A 17,688-nucleotide genomic window follows, 5' to 3' on the forward strand; every position below is an offset into this window, starting at 1 on the left:
CTTGCACATTAATATTTATCTGAATTTAGAATTAAAATTTTATTTCCAACTCTTAAAGACCATTTTGCTTTCATTTTTCATGAGCATTTATATGCTGGTGCTTGATTAGTGTGACTGCTCATGAAAAGTAAATGTTAAGGTCATATTTGCCAACAGCAATTTTATATTGAATATGTAAATGTGAAATTTGCCACTAGCTGTGTGTTTGACTCGAGCTTTCCAATGGGATTAATGTGAGGAAACTCTTACTCTGGGACTGATCTTTCTTTTTTCTCCCAGAACTGAAGCTCTGCTTAGTCTGGGAAAGTATTCAAGCCCAGTTTTTGAACCTATCTCTGTTCATAAAAGATTTTAAAAATTAAGAATGGGCTGCAAAATCCTTGGTCAACTTGGTGACTTTCAGTCTTCAAACATTAGGAACAGAACAATAGATCACATGTAATTTAGTATTTTGTATGCTTTTTGAACATTGCTAATGATAATTTTATAATAACTGTATTTGTGTAGTAAACATGTTAGTTTTATCATATAAAGCTCATCTGTGACAGCTCTTATTCTGGTAAATGTGAAGTGCAGGAACAACTTGACTGAAGGAACAGGGGATTTTTATATATTTAATATTTAATCGAGTAACCTCATTGTTTTTTTAATAGCCAAGGCTAGAAAACTCAGACCCTTCAAGTTCATTGCTGTAATGAAAAAAAAAAAATGCAGTATGATTAGCTATGTAAGGAAGTACTCCAGGTCCCTTAAAATTTCTCATTTGATAGGAGTTATTTCTCCCTTTTGAGGAATTGAGTGGCAAACATTACCTTCAACATTTGGAGCTCTTAAATCCAAGTTTCTGTCAAAACAAACAAACAAACAAAAAAGTATTGAAAAGGAAAGAAAAGAAAAAGAAAAGGCTTTTGTCTGAAGATTTTTGGCTTTACCATAGTTTCTTTTAGCAAAAGAAAAATATGTAGCCATTTGTAAAAATTTCTAGTGATCTTTAATTCCAGGTATAGCTGGGTGATATTTTTTTCCAATTGCAGCTGGATATTCAGGGAGTCATGCACACAAATATGGAACAATTTAGTTTATTCTTTAAATACAGTTGATGTTATTTTTCTTCATGAAATATGGCTAATGTATTTAGTCTTTTTCATTATGCTGAATATTTTAAATAAATTTAGTATAGGGAATGGAGAATCCTAAATGACTAAGTCATTATTCTAAGGTTTTCCTGGCTAATTACTGAAATGGGGTTTCTGATTTTGAAAGACATTTCTCTTCATCTCGTATTAAAATTATCTGGTGGAATCTGTTGTGTTCTGATACAACATACAATTATTTTTTTTCTGGAACACTGATTGTATTATTATGTACTGTATGCTATACTTTAATATTATGCTATAATTTAATTACTCTTTTAGTGATACTGATATTATTACTTTTTGCACCACTTTTCCTATTTAATTTGTTAGCAATTTCATGACTGAAGCTCTGGCGTAAATCCAGCACCAAGTGTTTTTGTGGCAGCTCTAACCAACAAAAAGAGTCAGTCCAGTATGACCTGTCTGTTTGTAAATTACTGGATGATAGCCTACTGTCACAGTTGGTTTCCAGCTATTATGAAGTCCCAAAACCTTGTGTCTTAAATAAGAAATTCTCTTTAGCTGGGTTCTCTGTTGTTCATCTGGTTGTACACACCAGTGCATAAAGCATGCTGTTCAAAACTGTGTAGAAATCAGTACATACCATTATAACAGCAGTGTAAATGGTTCTTCCATTTTACTAGGAGGTTTTTTTTGTTTATTAGAGGATCACACATATCTCTCAGTGAAGTATTTTATTTGAACAGTACGAGTGAAATTACTCCCAAACAAAATCTGTTTCCTCTCTAAATTTTTGAGCTATCAGACCAGTGAGACATTTACCCAAATATATTAAATGTAGTAGAAGTGTGTATTATTGGTAGAAGACAAAACATAACGTTAAAACAGAATTAGGCTTTATTTGGATTTATAATTTTTGTCTAATGGTGAAGTTGAGTAGTTAACCCAAAAATACATGGTGGTGATTTTATCTGTGTTGTAGTTGTAATTTACAATTAGAAAACTATCTTAAAATTTTGTGTTGTTCAAAAGAATTAAAGTTTCCTATTTCATATCTTTTAAAAAAATGTGGAATAAGTACTTTTTAGTTTCCACCATACTGGGAACACTTCTGCTGGTATTTCTAACATTTTGAGTATTATTCAGGGGTTTGGCTAGTTCCTCTTAGACAGCTGTTTTGGAACTCATTAAATATATAATTACAAAAATATGTGTTCATCATTTAGCTCAGAGAGATAGTGGGTGCCAAGCATTTGAATATGTAACAGCATTCACAAAGTGGAACAGCTGTTAGAGTTTAAAGTAAAGGACTTCTCAAGACTGTATAATTGCCCAGGTTGTTAAGTGTAGCTGAGTGATCCTAGAGAAGTAGAGACATATTTGAAGTAGGCAATGTGAAAACAAAGACAGGCAGTTACAAACTCTGGCATGTACTTACTACATAAAAATGCACTAAAAACCTTATGAAACTTGTAAAGAATTTGGTTTGGAGTCTACAGCTTCTTTGAATTCTCTTGTGTTTCCATGGGTATTTTCTTTTCATGAGTTAACTGCATATCATGTAGAGATGAATGGCTAATAAATTCATCTTTGTGTATTAATTTCTTCTGTGGGCTACAGTCCTGGACCAGTAGTGGTCCATGAAATATAGGTTGGGAAACATTAATGAGAACCACTCAGTTAGAATCAACAGTCTGAAGCTTATCTGTCATGAGTCCAAGAATATACTGATCACAGTAAATAATGTATTAGAATTGTAATTTGTATGGGGAATTCATATTTTTCATCTTGTAGAACACGGTATGAAATGTTTCAGTTCAGGGACCTGTGATGTCCTCTGTGATGTATGGTCAGGAACTCCAGGGTATCCTATTCCCAGTTTTGATGGACTTCAAATTTTAACAAGTATTTGTAAACATCCCTTGCTTTTCATAATCTCCATATGGGTGTAATGGCCTTCCAGTGTTTCACTATGAACTGTGATGGCCAGTAGGCCAATCTTTAGTGAAACAGAATTAAAAATTAGAGTACATAACCTAAGAACGCAAATTAAGTACTATCTTAATATTTTTAATGGGCAATATTCGTTAATGATTCTAAGATTAGTGAAAGAAGAGCAGGAAAATGTTACACAGTTCTGGCAGACTTCTACACTCCTTTTTTTTTTTTTCCTCGCGTGTTTGCATTGAAATCTGTTGCTGAGGCACTCCTGTATTACTTTTGAAAAGATAAACATGCAACTAAGCAATAATTGCCATCGATTCATATTCTGATTGAAAGTTTACCAAGCATTTTTGTAGTGATGATGAAACATAAAAAAGTTTAAAGATTTCCAGAAAGCTGTCATCACATCCTTTAGACAAACTTATTCATACTCCATTCCACAAATTTTAGGCTTAAAAGTTTAAAAACAGGTTCTTGTTTCCACCTTGAATGTAGATTTATCACTGAAGTGTCAATAGTCTCTTTCTACCTTGGAACTACATTGAAAAAAAAAATTGACAGGAGTCTGTATCCTCTATGTGACCTACATTTAATCCTCTATTGCCTGATGGATTGTTTTTTTCATGTGATTTAATTATATTTCCATTAAATTATTTGTGAAATATCTTTCCTTTACTTTGCCATTACACTTATTCATGTTTCTCACATCTGATTATTTTAGTAATTTCCTATGAAGGAAAATCTGTATATGTTTCTTAGTGTCAGCTAATATAAATGGCCTACTTCGCAGGTAGGCTTGAAAGATGATAAAATCTCTCTATTTTTAAAGGTGAACCATTTAGTGTTCTAATAATGCTTGGGGTTTCATGTTCTGGTACCTCTGTGTCTAAAACCCATGAGGCTTTGAAAACAGGCAGGGTGAGGACCAATGAAGGAAACCTAAAAAGAGCTATGAAATGACTCATATGACCTTGTCCATCTGAGAAGCCAGCTGATGGTCTAGTGTAAATGAATTCTATTACTTGGAATCAAGAATACTTTTTTTTTTTTTTAAGTTGTCTGCCTGATAGGACTTGTTAAAAAGCATCAAATCCTGCTACTTGGTGTACATTGCTTTGAAACTATCTTTTGTATCTTAATAGCTGGAGTACTCCCTTAGTAAGTGCTCCCTCTCGGTTAGGTTCCTGTGTCATCTTGAAAAGCCATTAACCTTCATCTTCCATTTTTCAAAACAGTTTCTAAGGGGGCACATCCTTCTACTTTCTCAGCATTTGCACCATTCTGCCTTGCATTTCCTTGTGCCTTGTTTGAGCAAGCTCCCAATTCTAGTGTGTAGCCATTTGGGTTTGTATCTGAATACATAAGGCAAATTCTGGAACCAGACAGCAAAAAATTAAAACATACAACTATGTACAGGTCAGACTATGATTTGAAGTATATTTAGAGTTACAAAACCTGAGTTGGAACCATTGTCACAAAAGGATATTCTACTTTGCTCTATATATCAGTATGAGAATGTTTTGATGGAAAATATTCCTTTATTATCTTTCATTGTTGGCAAATACTGTGATAAATATTGGATCATGGAAAGTAAAAGCTCTCCATATGCTGATGTGTTTTTAATGCAAATATTCAGCATCAACTGCATGGCTCTTACTGAACAAAATAGTTTAGTTTTGTTTTGTTCTTTAAGATAAACATAATTGAAGACAGTTGTGTGTATTTGTTGAGCCTCCTGGCTTTGAGCCTTTATGTTGGGTGTTGTGGTATCCACTGATGTACTTGAATGTGTGCATTGTGTAACTGCAATAAGACTGCTTCTTTTCCTTTTTTCCCAGATATTTACAATTCAAAGTATTCATCAAAGAACTGAATTTTCCCTTAAAGCCCACTGAAGAGTAGAATTTTCTCCAGTTCAGGGGAACACAGATCTTAGGGACTATAAGTTTTCATTTATGGCCTCCATTTAAGAGGAGATTTACAGACTAATTCAGGAAAAACATACTGAAATTTGAGGGACTTCATACTTCAGTGCTTTCCTGAATATGAAAAGAGAGACTTCAGCATATGTTCAAATGTTTTTTCGACCTTGAAACTGTTTTATAAAATTAAAAGATGATATAATTGGAGACATTACTAAATATTCAGACTAGGTTATTTGTATGTAGAGCTTTTATGCAGCAGTATCACACATGACCTTAAAATTCGCTTCCTCAAATGGTCCCCCCAGTGTCATTACAGTAATTTCTTGGAAATATCAAGGCTGTCTCTTCAGAAACACTGGCTCTTCACTATGTTGCATAACACTGGTTCAGACAAGCACGTGTTACTTTTGCCTGTGTCACTTCACTCATGAATCTCCTAACATGAATATCTTAATATAGGGATATTTGTGGTAGAAGTAAATTATTTCTTGATCCCACTGGTAGTAAGCTTATGATTTATGACTTAATGTATTTAATGTTTCTATTGGTGTGGTTCATCAACTCATTCTACATTAAATGCATATATGGTTTCTCAGACATGAGCAGGGTTTTAATATATAGCCTTAATGAGGTGGTGTTAAGACTTCTCAAAATCACTTCTTCCTGTTTCAGAGGTGAATTAATTAGACACTGAGCACACAAATCAATAATGAGTATTGCTCCCTAGATGAAATAAAAAAATAAAACTAAATCATGCAGTAACAGCACAACTAAATAGCTTTTTACTATGTAATCCATTCAACACCTGTATCACACAGTTAGAGTTATTACTATTCATTGTTAACTACTAAAATTATAACCAAAAGTAGGTGCATTCATGTGCCTGGAATCTAGGGCTTTAGGTCTTCAAAATATTAAAAAACTAGGGCTCTATAGGAAAACAAAAAAAACCAAATAAAACCAAACCAAACCAAAACATATATCCTAAATAGTCAGTGTAGCCAGCCTCTGGAAATAAAACAGAATCTTCCATTCATTGATACAGGGCACGAGCAAATTGGTGCCTTATCGTGCATTTTCTGCAATCTGGGATGCAGTGCTTTAAAAACTGTCAAATCACAGAATCACAGAATATTTAAGGTTGGAAGAGACCTCCAAGATTATCCAGTCTGGCCTTTGACTAACACCATAAGCTAACTACTAAACCATGTCAAACACATATCAAACTCAAACACACAGACATGCAAATCTCTTCCATAGGGAAGAGAAATACAGTGGGGAGATATAATCTTGTTAGACTCTGGAAATGTTAGGTCATCTGCTGATTTAAATTCTTGTCAGGAAAATATTCCATGGATTTGGCACTGTGAATTTATCTCACCTTCACTAAATTCTTCATATATGATTTAAAAAATCATAGGATATTTTGTTCTGAAATTTTTTAAATAATGTTTCCGTGTTTATTCAAAGTTAGTATCCCTTCAAAAAAATGTTTCTTTTCAGCTTTTTAGAAATTGGATTTATTTTTATCTTTTCACATACTAGGACAAATGTTTCAAATATTTTTTATTTGATATATGTTTAGAAATGTACAGTATGTGATGGTTCTGGAAAAATTAAAAAAATTAAATTAAATTAAATTAAAAAAAAAAAAAAAGTTACTTACTCTGATCAACCTAGACTGAGATTTAGGATTTCCTTATAAATCAGATAATAAGCTGCAACTCTGAAAAATACGTATAAAGGATATAGATAGTCTTCTTCCCTCTTATTTTTGAAATCACAGAAATCACAGAATCACAGAAAGTTAGGGGTTGGAAGGGACTATGAAAGATCATCTAAGCCACCCCCACCCCCCCCCCCCCCCCCGTTGCCAGAGCAGGGCCACTTACAGCAGGGCACATAGGAACACGTCCTGTCAGGGTTTGAATGTTTCCAGAGAAAGACTTCATAACCTCCCTGGGCAGCCTGTTCCAGTGCTCTGTCACCCTCACAGTGAAAGAAACATTTCTTGAATTATCACTGCAAGAAATAGCCAAACATCTACATTGTCAGCTACACGGCTTTACTGACAAGGTATTGACAACCTATATACAGTCAGTGTGAGAGAGCTTTCTTCTAAGTAAGAGAGTAGGATGGCAGAGCAAATATCTACCCATTTCTTCATCTAAAAATTGCATCATGATTTCTTCTGGTTTCTTCAATTGCATCTGGTTTCTTCAGTATCATCATTATTGACTCAAACCAGTTTTTCAGGTCCACATGGATATTCTTGTGCAGATACACTCATTTTTTATGAATGTATATTTTCCAAGCCTGAACAAGCAATATGTTTACATTCACACAGTCCTCATTTTAGCAAAATAGCTCTATGAAGTTCTGAGATAAGCTGATCTTAGGCAATGAGTAAGAGAGAAGGGATTCATATGATGTTCTCTCTGGTCAAATTCCTCTCATACTTTTAAAACTCTAGAAATTAGGACTGTATCTTCCAGGAAAACTGTTTGACTCCCTGTTTTCAAGTATTTTTTCCATAGACCAAACTCTCTGTAGCAACTAGGAATGTTACTTTTGCATGTTTTCCTTTATTTGTAGAAGTTATAACTTAATTTTCCATTCATGAATATGATCTGTTCTGTGGTATATGAGTAGATTTCCTAAGGTACCTCATTATCTCTTTGCATAGAGGGATGGCAGTAGGGTGTGGTGTACATGTTGAATGAGGGCACAAAATAAATTAGTCCTAGAAGGCATACTTGATTTAAAGCAGATTATCAACTGTTAATTTCTTATGCAAAAGTAAGACAAAAAAGGTAAAGTAATAGTAAAGCTTTCAACTGAAAGCTACAATAAAGGCAATTAATAAATTTAATTAAAAATCCCATTTTCTTCAGCTAACCTTATTTCCCAGAATGGCTTTGTTAATGACTAGAAAGTAAGGGGAATGGGATCAATAGCTCTTCTCTTCTTTGTTGTAATCATACCTAGTAGTTTTCTTTTTTAACCTTTCATCTTTTTTTAGTCTTTATTCTTCATGGTAAAATCTGTCACTTCCTGAATTATATGCTTCATACACTCCAAAATACACTTAAATGAAATAACTATTGCTGATTTCAACTAAAATGTGTACCAGCTTAAATTCTTCATCCTGTGAGATGAAGAAGTTGGAGAGAGAGTGTTTAGAAAAAAGGTCACAGTAGACTACTTAAAGCAGCTTCTAGCCTTTGCAGAACAATATATTATCAAATGAACTCATGTAGACTCAGGGCAGAAGAATGTTTCAGGGGTAGAGTTTACTGTCTCAGCTTTTTCACAAATACTATCTACTTGTTCTTAGGTATCTTAAAAGGTGAGTTTGTAAATTAAAATTGTTAATGCTGTAATTTTTCCACTTGTTTCTTCTTTCTAAAAACTAAATAGTTTTTAAAAGTCAGAGGGTAGCTGTATTTTTGCTGCACTTCTTTTATCTGCATCTGTTGCAATAGAGAAAGCAAGCCTGTAAGCTTCTGCTTTGGCTATGACTATACTGAACTGTGAGACTTCTACATAAGAGAAGGATAAAATTTCTGTGAAGTCTAAGGATATGGCATGGTTACTTTGATGGAATTCAGGACTCCAGTTCTCTCACTCTTTCTTCGTAGGAGAGATGCTCAGGTCCCTTAATCATTCTCGTAGCTTTCCATTGGACACTTCCAAGTAGATCCTTCTCTCTCTTGAACTGGGGAGCCCAAAACTGGATACAGGATTCCAGGAGTGGTCTCAACAGGACAGAGTAGAGGGGGAGGAGAATCTCCCTGGATCTGCTGGACACACTTTTCCTGATGCACCCTAGGATACCACTGGCCCTCATGGCCACAAGGACACATTGCTGACCCATGGAGAATCCACTGTCCACTAGGACTCTGAGGTCTTTCCCCACAGAGCTGCTTTCCAACAGGACATCCCTTAATCTGTACTGGTGGTTGGTGTTATTCCTATCCAGATGCAGGACTCTACAGTTGTCCTTATTGAACTTAATGAAGTTCATTTTTGCCCAGCTCTCCAGCCTGTCCAGATTTTGTTGGATAGCAGCACAGCCTTCTGGTGTATCAGCCACCCCTTCCAGATTTTTATCAGCAGTGACCTTGCTGAGGTTACACATCACCTCATCCTAGATCTAGTACTGATCCCTAGGGAACACCACTGGCCACAGGCCTCCAACTTGACTCTTTGTCACTGATCACAACCCTCTGGGCTCTGTTGTTGAGCCAGTTATCAATCCACCTCACAGTCCAATGGTCTGTCCCACATTTCTTGAGGTTTTTTATGAGAATTGTATGGGAGACCATGTTGAAAGCTTTACTGAAGTCAAAGTATATGACATCCACTGCTCTCCTTTCATCTACCCATTTGGTCATGTCTTTGTAAAAGGATATCAAGTTAGTGAAGCAAAATTTCCCCTTAGTAAATCCATGTTGGCTGCTCGTGATAACCGTCTTTTCTTTCAAGTAATTTCATCACCTTCTTTCTATGAAATAAGTACTACTTACAAATCATAAGGTATAAAACATGTCAGAACTGGGAATTGCTCTTCAAAGAGGCTCATATTACAGATTTGTAAGTTTTAGGCATGCAGTTGATTACATTTATTGTGGGGTGTGTGTATTTATTTGGTCACATGCAAACTGTGCCTTTTTGCTGGGCTATTTTAAATAATGAAGTGCTTAAAATTTGAGAGTATATTTCAGATACTGAATCAAACCATCATGTTTTCACTCTGTAGCAAACACTGTGAAGTAGGAAGTACTGTGTTTAAATGCAAAGTAAACATTTTTTTCTTGAAGAGTTGCTTTAGGTTATTGTAATGCAGTGATTCCATGTGAAAGCATCCCTGCAAATAGTTATATAGATACATGTAACTAAATCTGTAAACTGCTGCTAGGTACAGTCAAGCTTTGTAATCGTCTATAAATTATTTAGAAGGCTTTCTTGCAAGCAGTAGCATGACAGTAGGGTTTCATGTGTGTTATCTAGCTACCATGAAAACACAGCAGTAAGGGAGCAGATTTATGCCAGTTTAAAATATTTGTCTAATATGTCGCTGTGTAGCAGCTCTTTTAACACTGCTCCCAGTGAGCTGCCTTCCTGTACAGTGTGAGTGCAGTCCCTCAGACAGAGCCATGGTGCTGTCTTCCATCTTTGTAAACCCAAATTAAACCAGTCCTTGAAGAGTTTTGAAGTTACAGAGCCAGGAGAACAGGAAATGGTTGTTCTCTGGAACAGAGTTGTGTGACCTGATGCTTTTTGGCTCTCATGCTATAAACCGATCCAGATATTACTCCTCCACTGTTAAGTACAACATATTTCTTAGTTTCTCAGCTTCTTTCGTGCCTCTTTTGTGCTACTCTGTGGAGGTGCCTGGTGTTCCCTTTCTCTGTTTTGTGTTCTGAGGTGTCTGTCTGCCATGCCACACAAAAGCTAAAGGCATGAACAAGAGCCTCAGGAGCAGTTGTGGAAGAGTACAGGGAGGCTAGAAACATTCACAGGTAGACAGATGATTTACGCATTCCTATGACCAAAATGCAAGCTGCCCTCCGGCAAAACCCAGGCTTGTGCTTATCTAAGACTTAAGGATTAAAATAGATACTTTTCCTCAGTGGCTGCAGGGAAGATTAGGTCTCTCAGCCTTGCTGGAACGCATCAGCTATATTTAACTCTAGCTGTTGGAAAGACTTACTCATAGGATTATGGCACAGCTGTGGAAACTGCTGCTATTGTTTTGGTTGGAGATTTATGAGACAATCTCAGAGGGAGAGAAAATATATAATTTTGTATCCATACATGCCAATGTAGAGGATGTTAGGTCTGAAAGAAGGAGGTGCACAGCTCAACGGTGTCAGGGAGCAAGTTGTGCAGTAGCAGAGTGCAAAGACTGTGCTATTAGGAGGCCGACACTTTCCCTCCCTTACCTGAATATGTGATTAGAAACAACAAGCAAGTGTCTAGCAAGCTTTATGTCTTGCCTTCTGTTTTTAAGAAAAAGTCATTGCAATAACTTGTTAGTCAGTTATGTTCTGATACGTGAAAGCTGTGTGACACTGGGTACATTTGCTGATGCATTTTAGTGAAATGTTTATTTCAAAATGCCCTGTCTATATTTCTTTTCTAGGTTCAGGTCCTTCGCAATGCAGGGGAAGAGGTGACCCTAACTGTGTCCTTTCTGAAAAGAGCACCCGCATTTCTCAAGCTGCCACTGAATGAAGATTGTGCATGTAAGCCTTTATTACTTGGCTAGAAGAAAACTCAATTCAATACTCAACTCTTGCAGCTTCCAAACCTACTGTGCACTTAGGGTGATTGACAGCAGCTTTTTTCAGTCAGAATTGCTGCCTAGGAGTCTAAGCAGTAACTGCCAGGTCTAAGCAGCAACTTTCACCTCAAGCAAAAATCACAGCGTTTTCTTGTGAAACAGGTCAGCAAGCATTTGACTGACATGAATCAGCAAAGTTGCAGGTAAAACAGTGGGGTGACATTAGTTTACAGGACCTTACATTCTGATGCAGAGTATTTAAAAGCTCTTTTTCAGGCAGCATCATATAACAACCTTACATCCTGATGCAGAGTATAAGCTCTATTTCAGGTAGCATCACATAACATTTTATTCTGAAACCGTTCTGTCTTGCAAATGTGAAAATGAGGTTCTGTGGGTATATTTAGAGAGCTTAACTTTTTCATTTAAAATTCAGAGGCTTTGGTGGAGGTGTCTGTCTACCTAAAAATAAATTACTCTCACATGATTAGTATTTTGTTTAAGTCCAACTGAGTTGTAGTCAACTAGCCCCATGAGAGTCATATGGAAACAACTGTCTTCCTTTAATTATATTAAATTGTAAATGTGGGTGCATAATTATAGGCAGTTGCAGCATGTCCAAGCATATTTATATGTCTGCTTTTTGTCACTGCTGCTTGCCTTCTGTTTCTTGATCCTAAGAGGGTAAAATTATTGTCTACTTTTTAAGCAACAAAAAGCAATAAGTATTTTATTTCAATTCTTTTAGTTTTGATTTTGTTAGTGAGAATGAAGTAAACTAAATTTATGAAGTAGTCTTTTTTACAACAGTTTTGCAAATGATGCCTTTATCTTTTGCCAAGGTATAAAAATTCAGTGAGATGAGAAAAATTTAGAACACCATGTTCTTTAAAACGGGTCCCAGTATATTGGTTCCTCCTATGTAGTATTGTGTACCACAGAGTACCCTGACAAATGCAAGCCAATGTGCATTTCATTTAAACCTGTCATGTTACTTTTGAGGTGCAGCACTGTAATTTCCTAAATTATTACAAGAACACTTAAAAAATAAACTTCACTGAGAGCAACAAAAGCATTAAGAGTAGCATTAGTCATGGAAACCAGTTGAGGGAGGTAATTGTCCCCCTTTACTCTGCACTGGTGTGGCCCTATTTTGAATACTGTGTGCAGGTTTGGGTGCCACAGTACAGAAAGGACACAGAGCTACAAGAGAGTGTCCAGAGGAGGGATGTGAGGTTGGTGAAGTGTTTAGAGGGAGAGCTGTGTGAGGAGCAGCTAAAGTCACTGGGTCTGTTCAGCCTGGAGGAGATTGGGGGGAGACCTCATGGCAGCTCCCTGCTTCCTCACTGGGGAAGGAGAAGGAGCACTGACCTCTCTGATGTCTGGCAATAGGGCCCAAGGAAATGGAAGGTGTACTGGGGGAAGTTTAGGTTAGATATTAGGAAAACGTTTTTCACCCAGAGGGTGGCTGAGCCATGAAACAGACTCCCCAGGAAAGTAGTTATGGGACCAAGCCATGAGATTCTTCGGGTGCCCTACACAGGGAGAGGAGTTGGACTTGGTGAATCTGATGGGGCCCTTCCCACTCGTCAGATTCTTTGATTATTTGAGTAGCTCTGTAAGTAAAAGTGAGGAGTTACACACTTCCCTTTCGTTATAAAATCTGCAAAACTGTTGGTTTTTTTTTCTTATCAAGCAGACTATTAACTCGGTTAAGCAAAGCACCAGTGGAGTGTTTCTTGAGCTCCCACTCATCTTAAAAAGGCACTCCACCCAAACCAGAGGGTAGAAACTGTTTAAATGGAGAAAGTAAATAAATGTTAAATATGACAAAACCAGTGCAGAGAAGCAATTACATGCATACAGACATATCCAGATTTGAATTTTAGCATTATAGATGAATGAAGACTTTTTTATGAATTCATATTTTAATTAGGTGCCCCCAGTGACCAAAGCAGTGGCACATCCTCTCCCCTTTGTGACAGTGGTTTGCATCTCAACTACCATCCCAACAACACGGTAAGAGCTTATATTTCTTGGATGAAATTACACAGAAGAATAATAATACTATAATAGCTAAGTGGAAGTACCTTATAAGGGACAGCAACATGGGGGAAGCTCTAATTAACATTAGAGATCAACAGTTCTATAGGTGATAAAAAGAGTTGCCAGATATTATTGCAAGGTATTAAACTATGATAAATTGTACCAGCTGAGACTATGTCCTGGTGGATGTGATTACTGTTTTTATCTGGGTATTAGGCATTTTGCAAAAAAATAGAAATATATCTAATTAAAGAAAAGGTGTTTTGTTGGGTTTTTTTCCAGAATAATATTCCATTATTATTATTATTTCATTTGTTATCTAAAACATTTGGCAAAGGATTAGTTTAGGTGCATGTGTTTGCCTACTTTTAAGGTGAGAGCATCTTACTTTGAGTAATTTACACTTAAAATCTTACTCAGGCATGATAGCATTATGGAGCAAAATCTCTCTAGGATGAAATGCTACAGATGTTTGATGAAATTTTTAGTAAAAGTTGCCTTTGAAGTGCATCAAGGGGCTTTTAACAATTTTTATAGTCAGGTAATGCAAAATTCCCATTAATTTATATAGCTTTATGGGGGTTTTACTGCATTTTTTGGCTTTGTGATAGGTGAAAATGCACAGGTAAAATAAAAAGTACTGAATAAATAAACCAGTATAAAGCATAATCATTACAGATATATTAAAAAGAAACAAAACAGAAACATAGACATTGTTTGTTCAGTAGACTTTGCTTTTCTCATTTTGGGCTTGTTTTATTGTTCCTTCATACTTTTCTGGTAAAGGTTTTAAATAGGAGACCAGAGACTAGAAAGTCAATAGCACAGATTTTCATCTTGATTTTAATATAAGTAATGTCTATGGTTTATACACAGTTATAGGATCGGTAATTCATAAAAAACCTGATAAGAACAATAAAATTGGCATCTTAATGCAGATCAAATAATTTTATTTTATTTTATATTTGTACATATAAGTATATAAATAACTAATGCAACAATGTCAGAAGCAGAACAGACTTATCTCCACAGTCTATGTATATATGTATGTAGAAAGGCTATTGCATCGGGCCCTAAACTTTTTTTGCTATTGTAAGTTTACTTTTAGGATAAAAAGCATGCTTCCATTTGTGAATCCTATTTCTGCAAGTGTTGAAACTGATCTAAATTCACTATAGTTTGCATGTGAATTGATAATATTTTACTGAAACCAAGTCTTTTTTCTCTCAGTTTAAATAACATAATCAGGCATCATGAGTCTATAATTCATCCTAAATTAAATTCTTCTTTTGAAGACCAGAATGGGGTTCTCATCTCATATGTCCCTTTTTCACAAGAATAAAATGCTTCATAAAACCAAATGGACCTCTGTATGAATTCCTAAATTATGTACAGCTCTCATCCATCTGTTTTCTGAGAATATTGTCTAGAATTCATTATGAATTATGGCCAGAATCTATTTCTTAATTTATAGCTTTGGTGCTTCACAAGGAGGAGACTTCTTACTAAGAATTCAGAGTAGACAGGACTGGTTTTGGCCTTTTGACATAAGTTCAAAGTGGTTATATGTAGGTCTAACATTTCTGTTGCAGCCAGATCTAGACCCATGACTTTTTACTTAATTTTGGCTTTTCTTGCCAAGTTTAATAACAGCTGAAGAATGGATACTGAAAGCAGGCTGAGAATGTTAAAAATTCAAGGCATTATTCAAAACAACATCCTAGCTTAGTCTTCCTAGACAATCATTTATTTATTTGGATTGAATCTATGGACTGTTTCACCACAGATTCAGTCTTTTAAATAAGTGAATGTACTTCCAAAAAGCCTACTCTGCAGCTCAATTGATGTATATAGTGATCTTTTATTTTATATACATAAAAGATATATGAACTTATATGTATAAATAAAGTTCAGATAGGCAAAGCTTTAAAATTACATAGATTTGATGCAGAAATCATACTCTTGAATAGTATAAGGTGTACTTATTTTTAAGGTTTATTTTATAGAAGATACAGGTAAGAAAAAAAAATTGATGCAGGAATGACAGGTACAGTTTTACTGATATTCTAAAAGTACTGCATGGATTTCAGTGACAGTCATGCTTTTTCAGAAAATAACATCACTAACACTATTTTGTAAAGCATCTTCTAAAGAAAAAGGTATTAGATTATCTTTTCACTGTTTTTATGTTTATAAACATTTCTCATTCAAAACTGTATTCTGTACAAATACTAGTGAAATTAATCTGTGGATATTTAAATACTCATTCATTGTAGGTATTATCATAGACATGATAAAGTTGAATTTTCATATAAATAATACCTAGTATAAACAGGTAAAATTTAAGTATCAATCATAAGCATGTAAGTTTGACTTGTTAAATTTCATTCTTAACTACAAGGTTTTGAGGTGATGTCATTGGAATAGACATATATGCAAATGTGAACAGAGCCACAGTAAAAAACAGAATTATGGTTGTGTAGTGAATAATTTAGATGTCACCTTTATTCAGAGCTGAGGTATAAAACCAATAGCTGATAATGTGATATGTAGCAAATATTCACTTTAAGTCATGATCAGTCATTTCAAAAAAAGGACACACTCAGTTTATCCCTAAGTTTTTTTTCTTTCTCACACTTGCTCTAAGCTTGTTGATCTTAAAGTTTATTTAGATTTGTTTTATTTCTGTGAAAAAGTTCCAGTGTTAGATAAAACTAGCTTGGGAAAGTAGAATATGATACCAAAGTGAAAATTATTGTCTTTGAAATCTACCTCTCACTTTCCAAATTTGCTGACTGTGTATAATTAAACCCAAAACTGAGAAGGATGGTTTAATGTTTTTCAGGATACATTATCATGTTCCTCATGGCCAGCATCCCCAGGACTTAGGTGGGAAAAAAGGTGGTGCGATCTCCGCTTAATTCCACTTCTTCATTCACGGTTCTCCCAGTACCTTCCAGGATCAGATCTGTGCAGGTAAAGAAGTTCAGAAAGTTCCAACAATTTACTTCTTGATTGACCAATAAAAGCCTGAGGGAACTGCATTATTAGAGGAATGTCAATATTTGTGCACAGCTGGTGCCAGTGACACAGGGTGTAAGAGCTTTCATAAAGGTGGTCTATATGGGTCCACCTCAGCCCATATTCTGCTCTAACATCAGCAAGGGCTGGTTGGCTGCCCCTTGGGGAAGATGAGCCAAGAGCAGAGGGTGGCAGTGGAGCTGGATGAGGCAGTGTCCTCTCAGACAAGGGCCCTGTCCAACTACCCCCAGTGGAGGACCAGAGCAGGCCTAGGCATGATCTTCAGATGAGTCCATTGTGGTGAGCTGGAGCTCAGGTCAGGTGGGAAAGTCAGCCCACAGGTTAGATCCAATTCACTGGAACCCAGGCACAGGTGTAGCTGAAATCAGACTCAGGGAAGGACCAAAGGCAACAGCCTGAGCTGACACGCAGGTCCCAAATGAAGGGGGAAACAGGCTCCTCACTCAAGCTCTTTGACATCAGCATTATCCCACATCTCACAGACATGCTGTAGCAGAGCTGGCTTCAAGCACAGGCAGCCAGGCACACAGGAGAGGGATGAGGGTGGACTCAGGGCCTTGACCCTTTTATCAAGGGAAATAACATTCTTGATTTAGTTTTTTATAATTTCAGATTACTATCTGCTGTTTTCCAGGTTGGAGGACACCTAGCATTACCTCCTTTTAGGGGAACTCTTCCATAGCTCTGTTTATTCTTGTTATTCTCTCTCCTCTGTAATTTGAATATATATTCTATGAGACAAGGTGGTCAGGACCACGAAGAGGATTACATTAAGACACTATGATGTTTTCCATTTTTTTCTCACTTCTCTAATACTTTGTAATAACCTATTATCTTTTGACTGTCCCTGAGCACTAAGGTGATGTTTTTCAGAAAACTGTAGTAACTCTTGCATTTCTTTCTTCAATATTTATAGCTACAGTAATGTAGCTTTGTTGCTACATAGCCAAGGTTATTTTTTCCCATAGGAGTTACTTGGCATTTATTAACTTCTAATTTCATACTCATTTTGTCTCCTAGTCACTGGGGAATCTGTCCAAAACTCACAGTCAGTTTTATATTTATTACATCATCAAGAACCACAACTTTTTATTGTTTAATTGGATATTATCTTGTAAATCAGAAGAAATGAGAAAGACAAGAATATTCTGAAATGTTTACTGTTATTTAAGTGTTACACGTTTAAATATAAAAGAAAGCAACAAAATGCAGCAAGGCAGAGTATAAAAATAAGGTCATACTTGTTAAAAAGTTTAAATACCTAGGTGTTGTGTGAAATAATTTTTATATATATGAATGTAGTTCTAATACTAAAAAATTCTGTGAGTTCCAGCAAAAAAGTCAT

The 17,688-nt window shown here is 35.8% G+C and overlaps 1 protein-coding gene across 1 annotated transcript in view; it reads left to right on the forward strand.

Moving 5' to 3' along the window:
* The window catches only part of SNTG1 (syntrophin gamma 1), a 312,374-nt gene that overhangs the window by 209,129 nt on the left and 85,557 nt on the right, over positions 1-17,688 (forward strand). Inside the window, exons 8-10 of the mRNA XM_071737518.1 lie at positions 11,115-11,217; positions 13,192-13,274; positions 16,147-16,277. Of these exons, the coding sequence (XP_071593619.1) occupies positions 11,115-11,217; positions 13,192-13,274; positions 16,147-16,277 (317 nt within the window). The remainder of the gene's footprint in view (positions 1-11,114; positions 11,218-13,191; positions 13,275-16,146; positions 16,278-17,688) is intronic.

The sequence above is a fragment of the Heliangelus exortis genome, chromosome 2 (assembly GCF_036169615.1).
Source record: "Heliangelus exortis chromosome 2, bHelExo1.hap1, whole genome shotgun sequence".
NCBI classification, from domain to species: Eukaryota; Metazoa; Chordata; class Aves; order Apodiformes; family Trochilidae; genus Heliangelus; species Heliangelus exortis.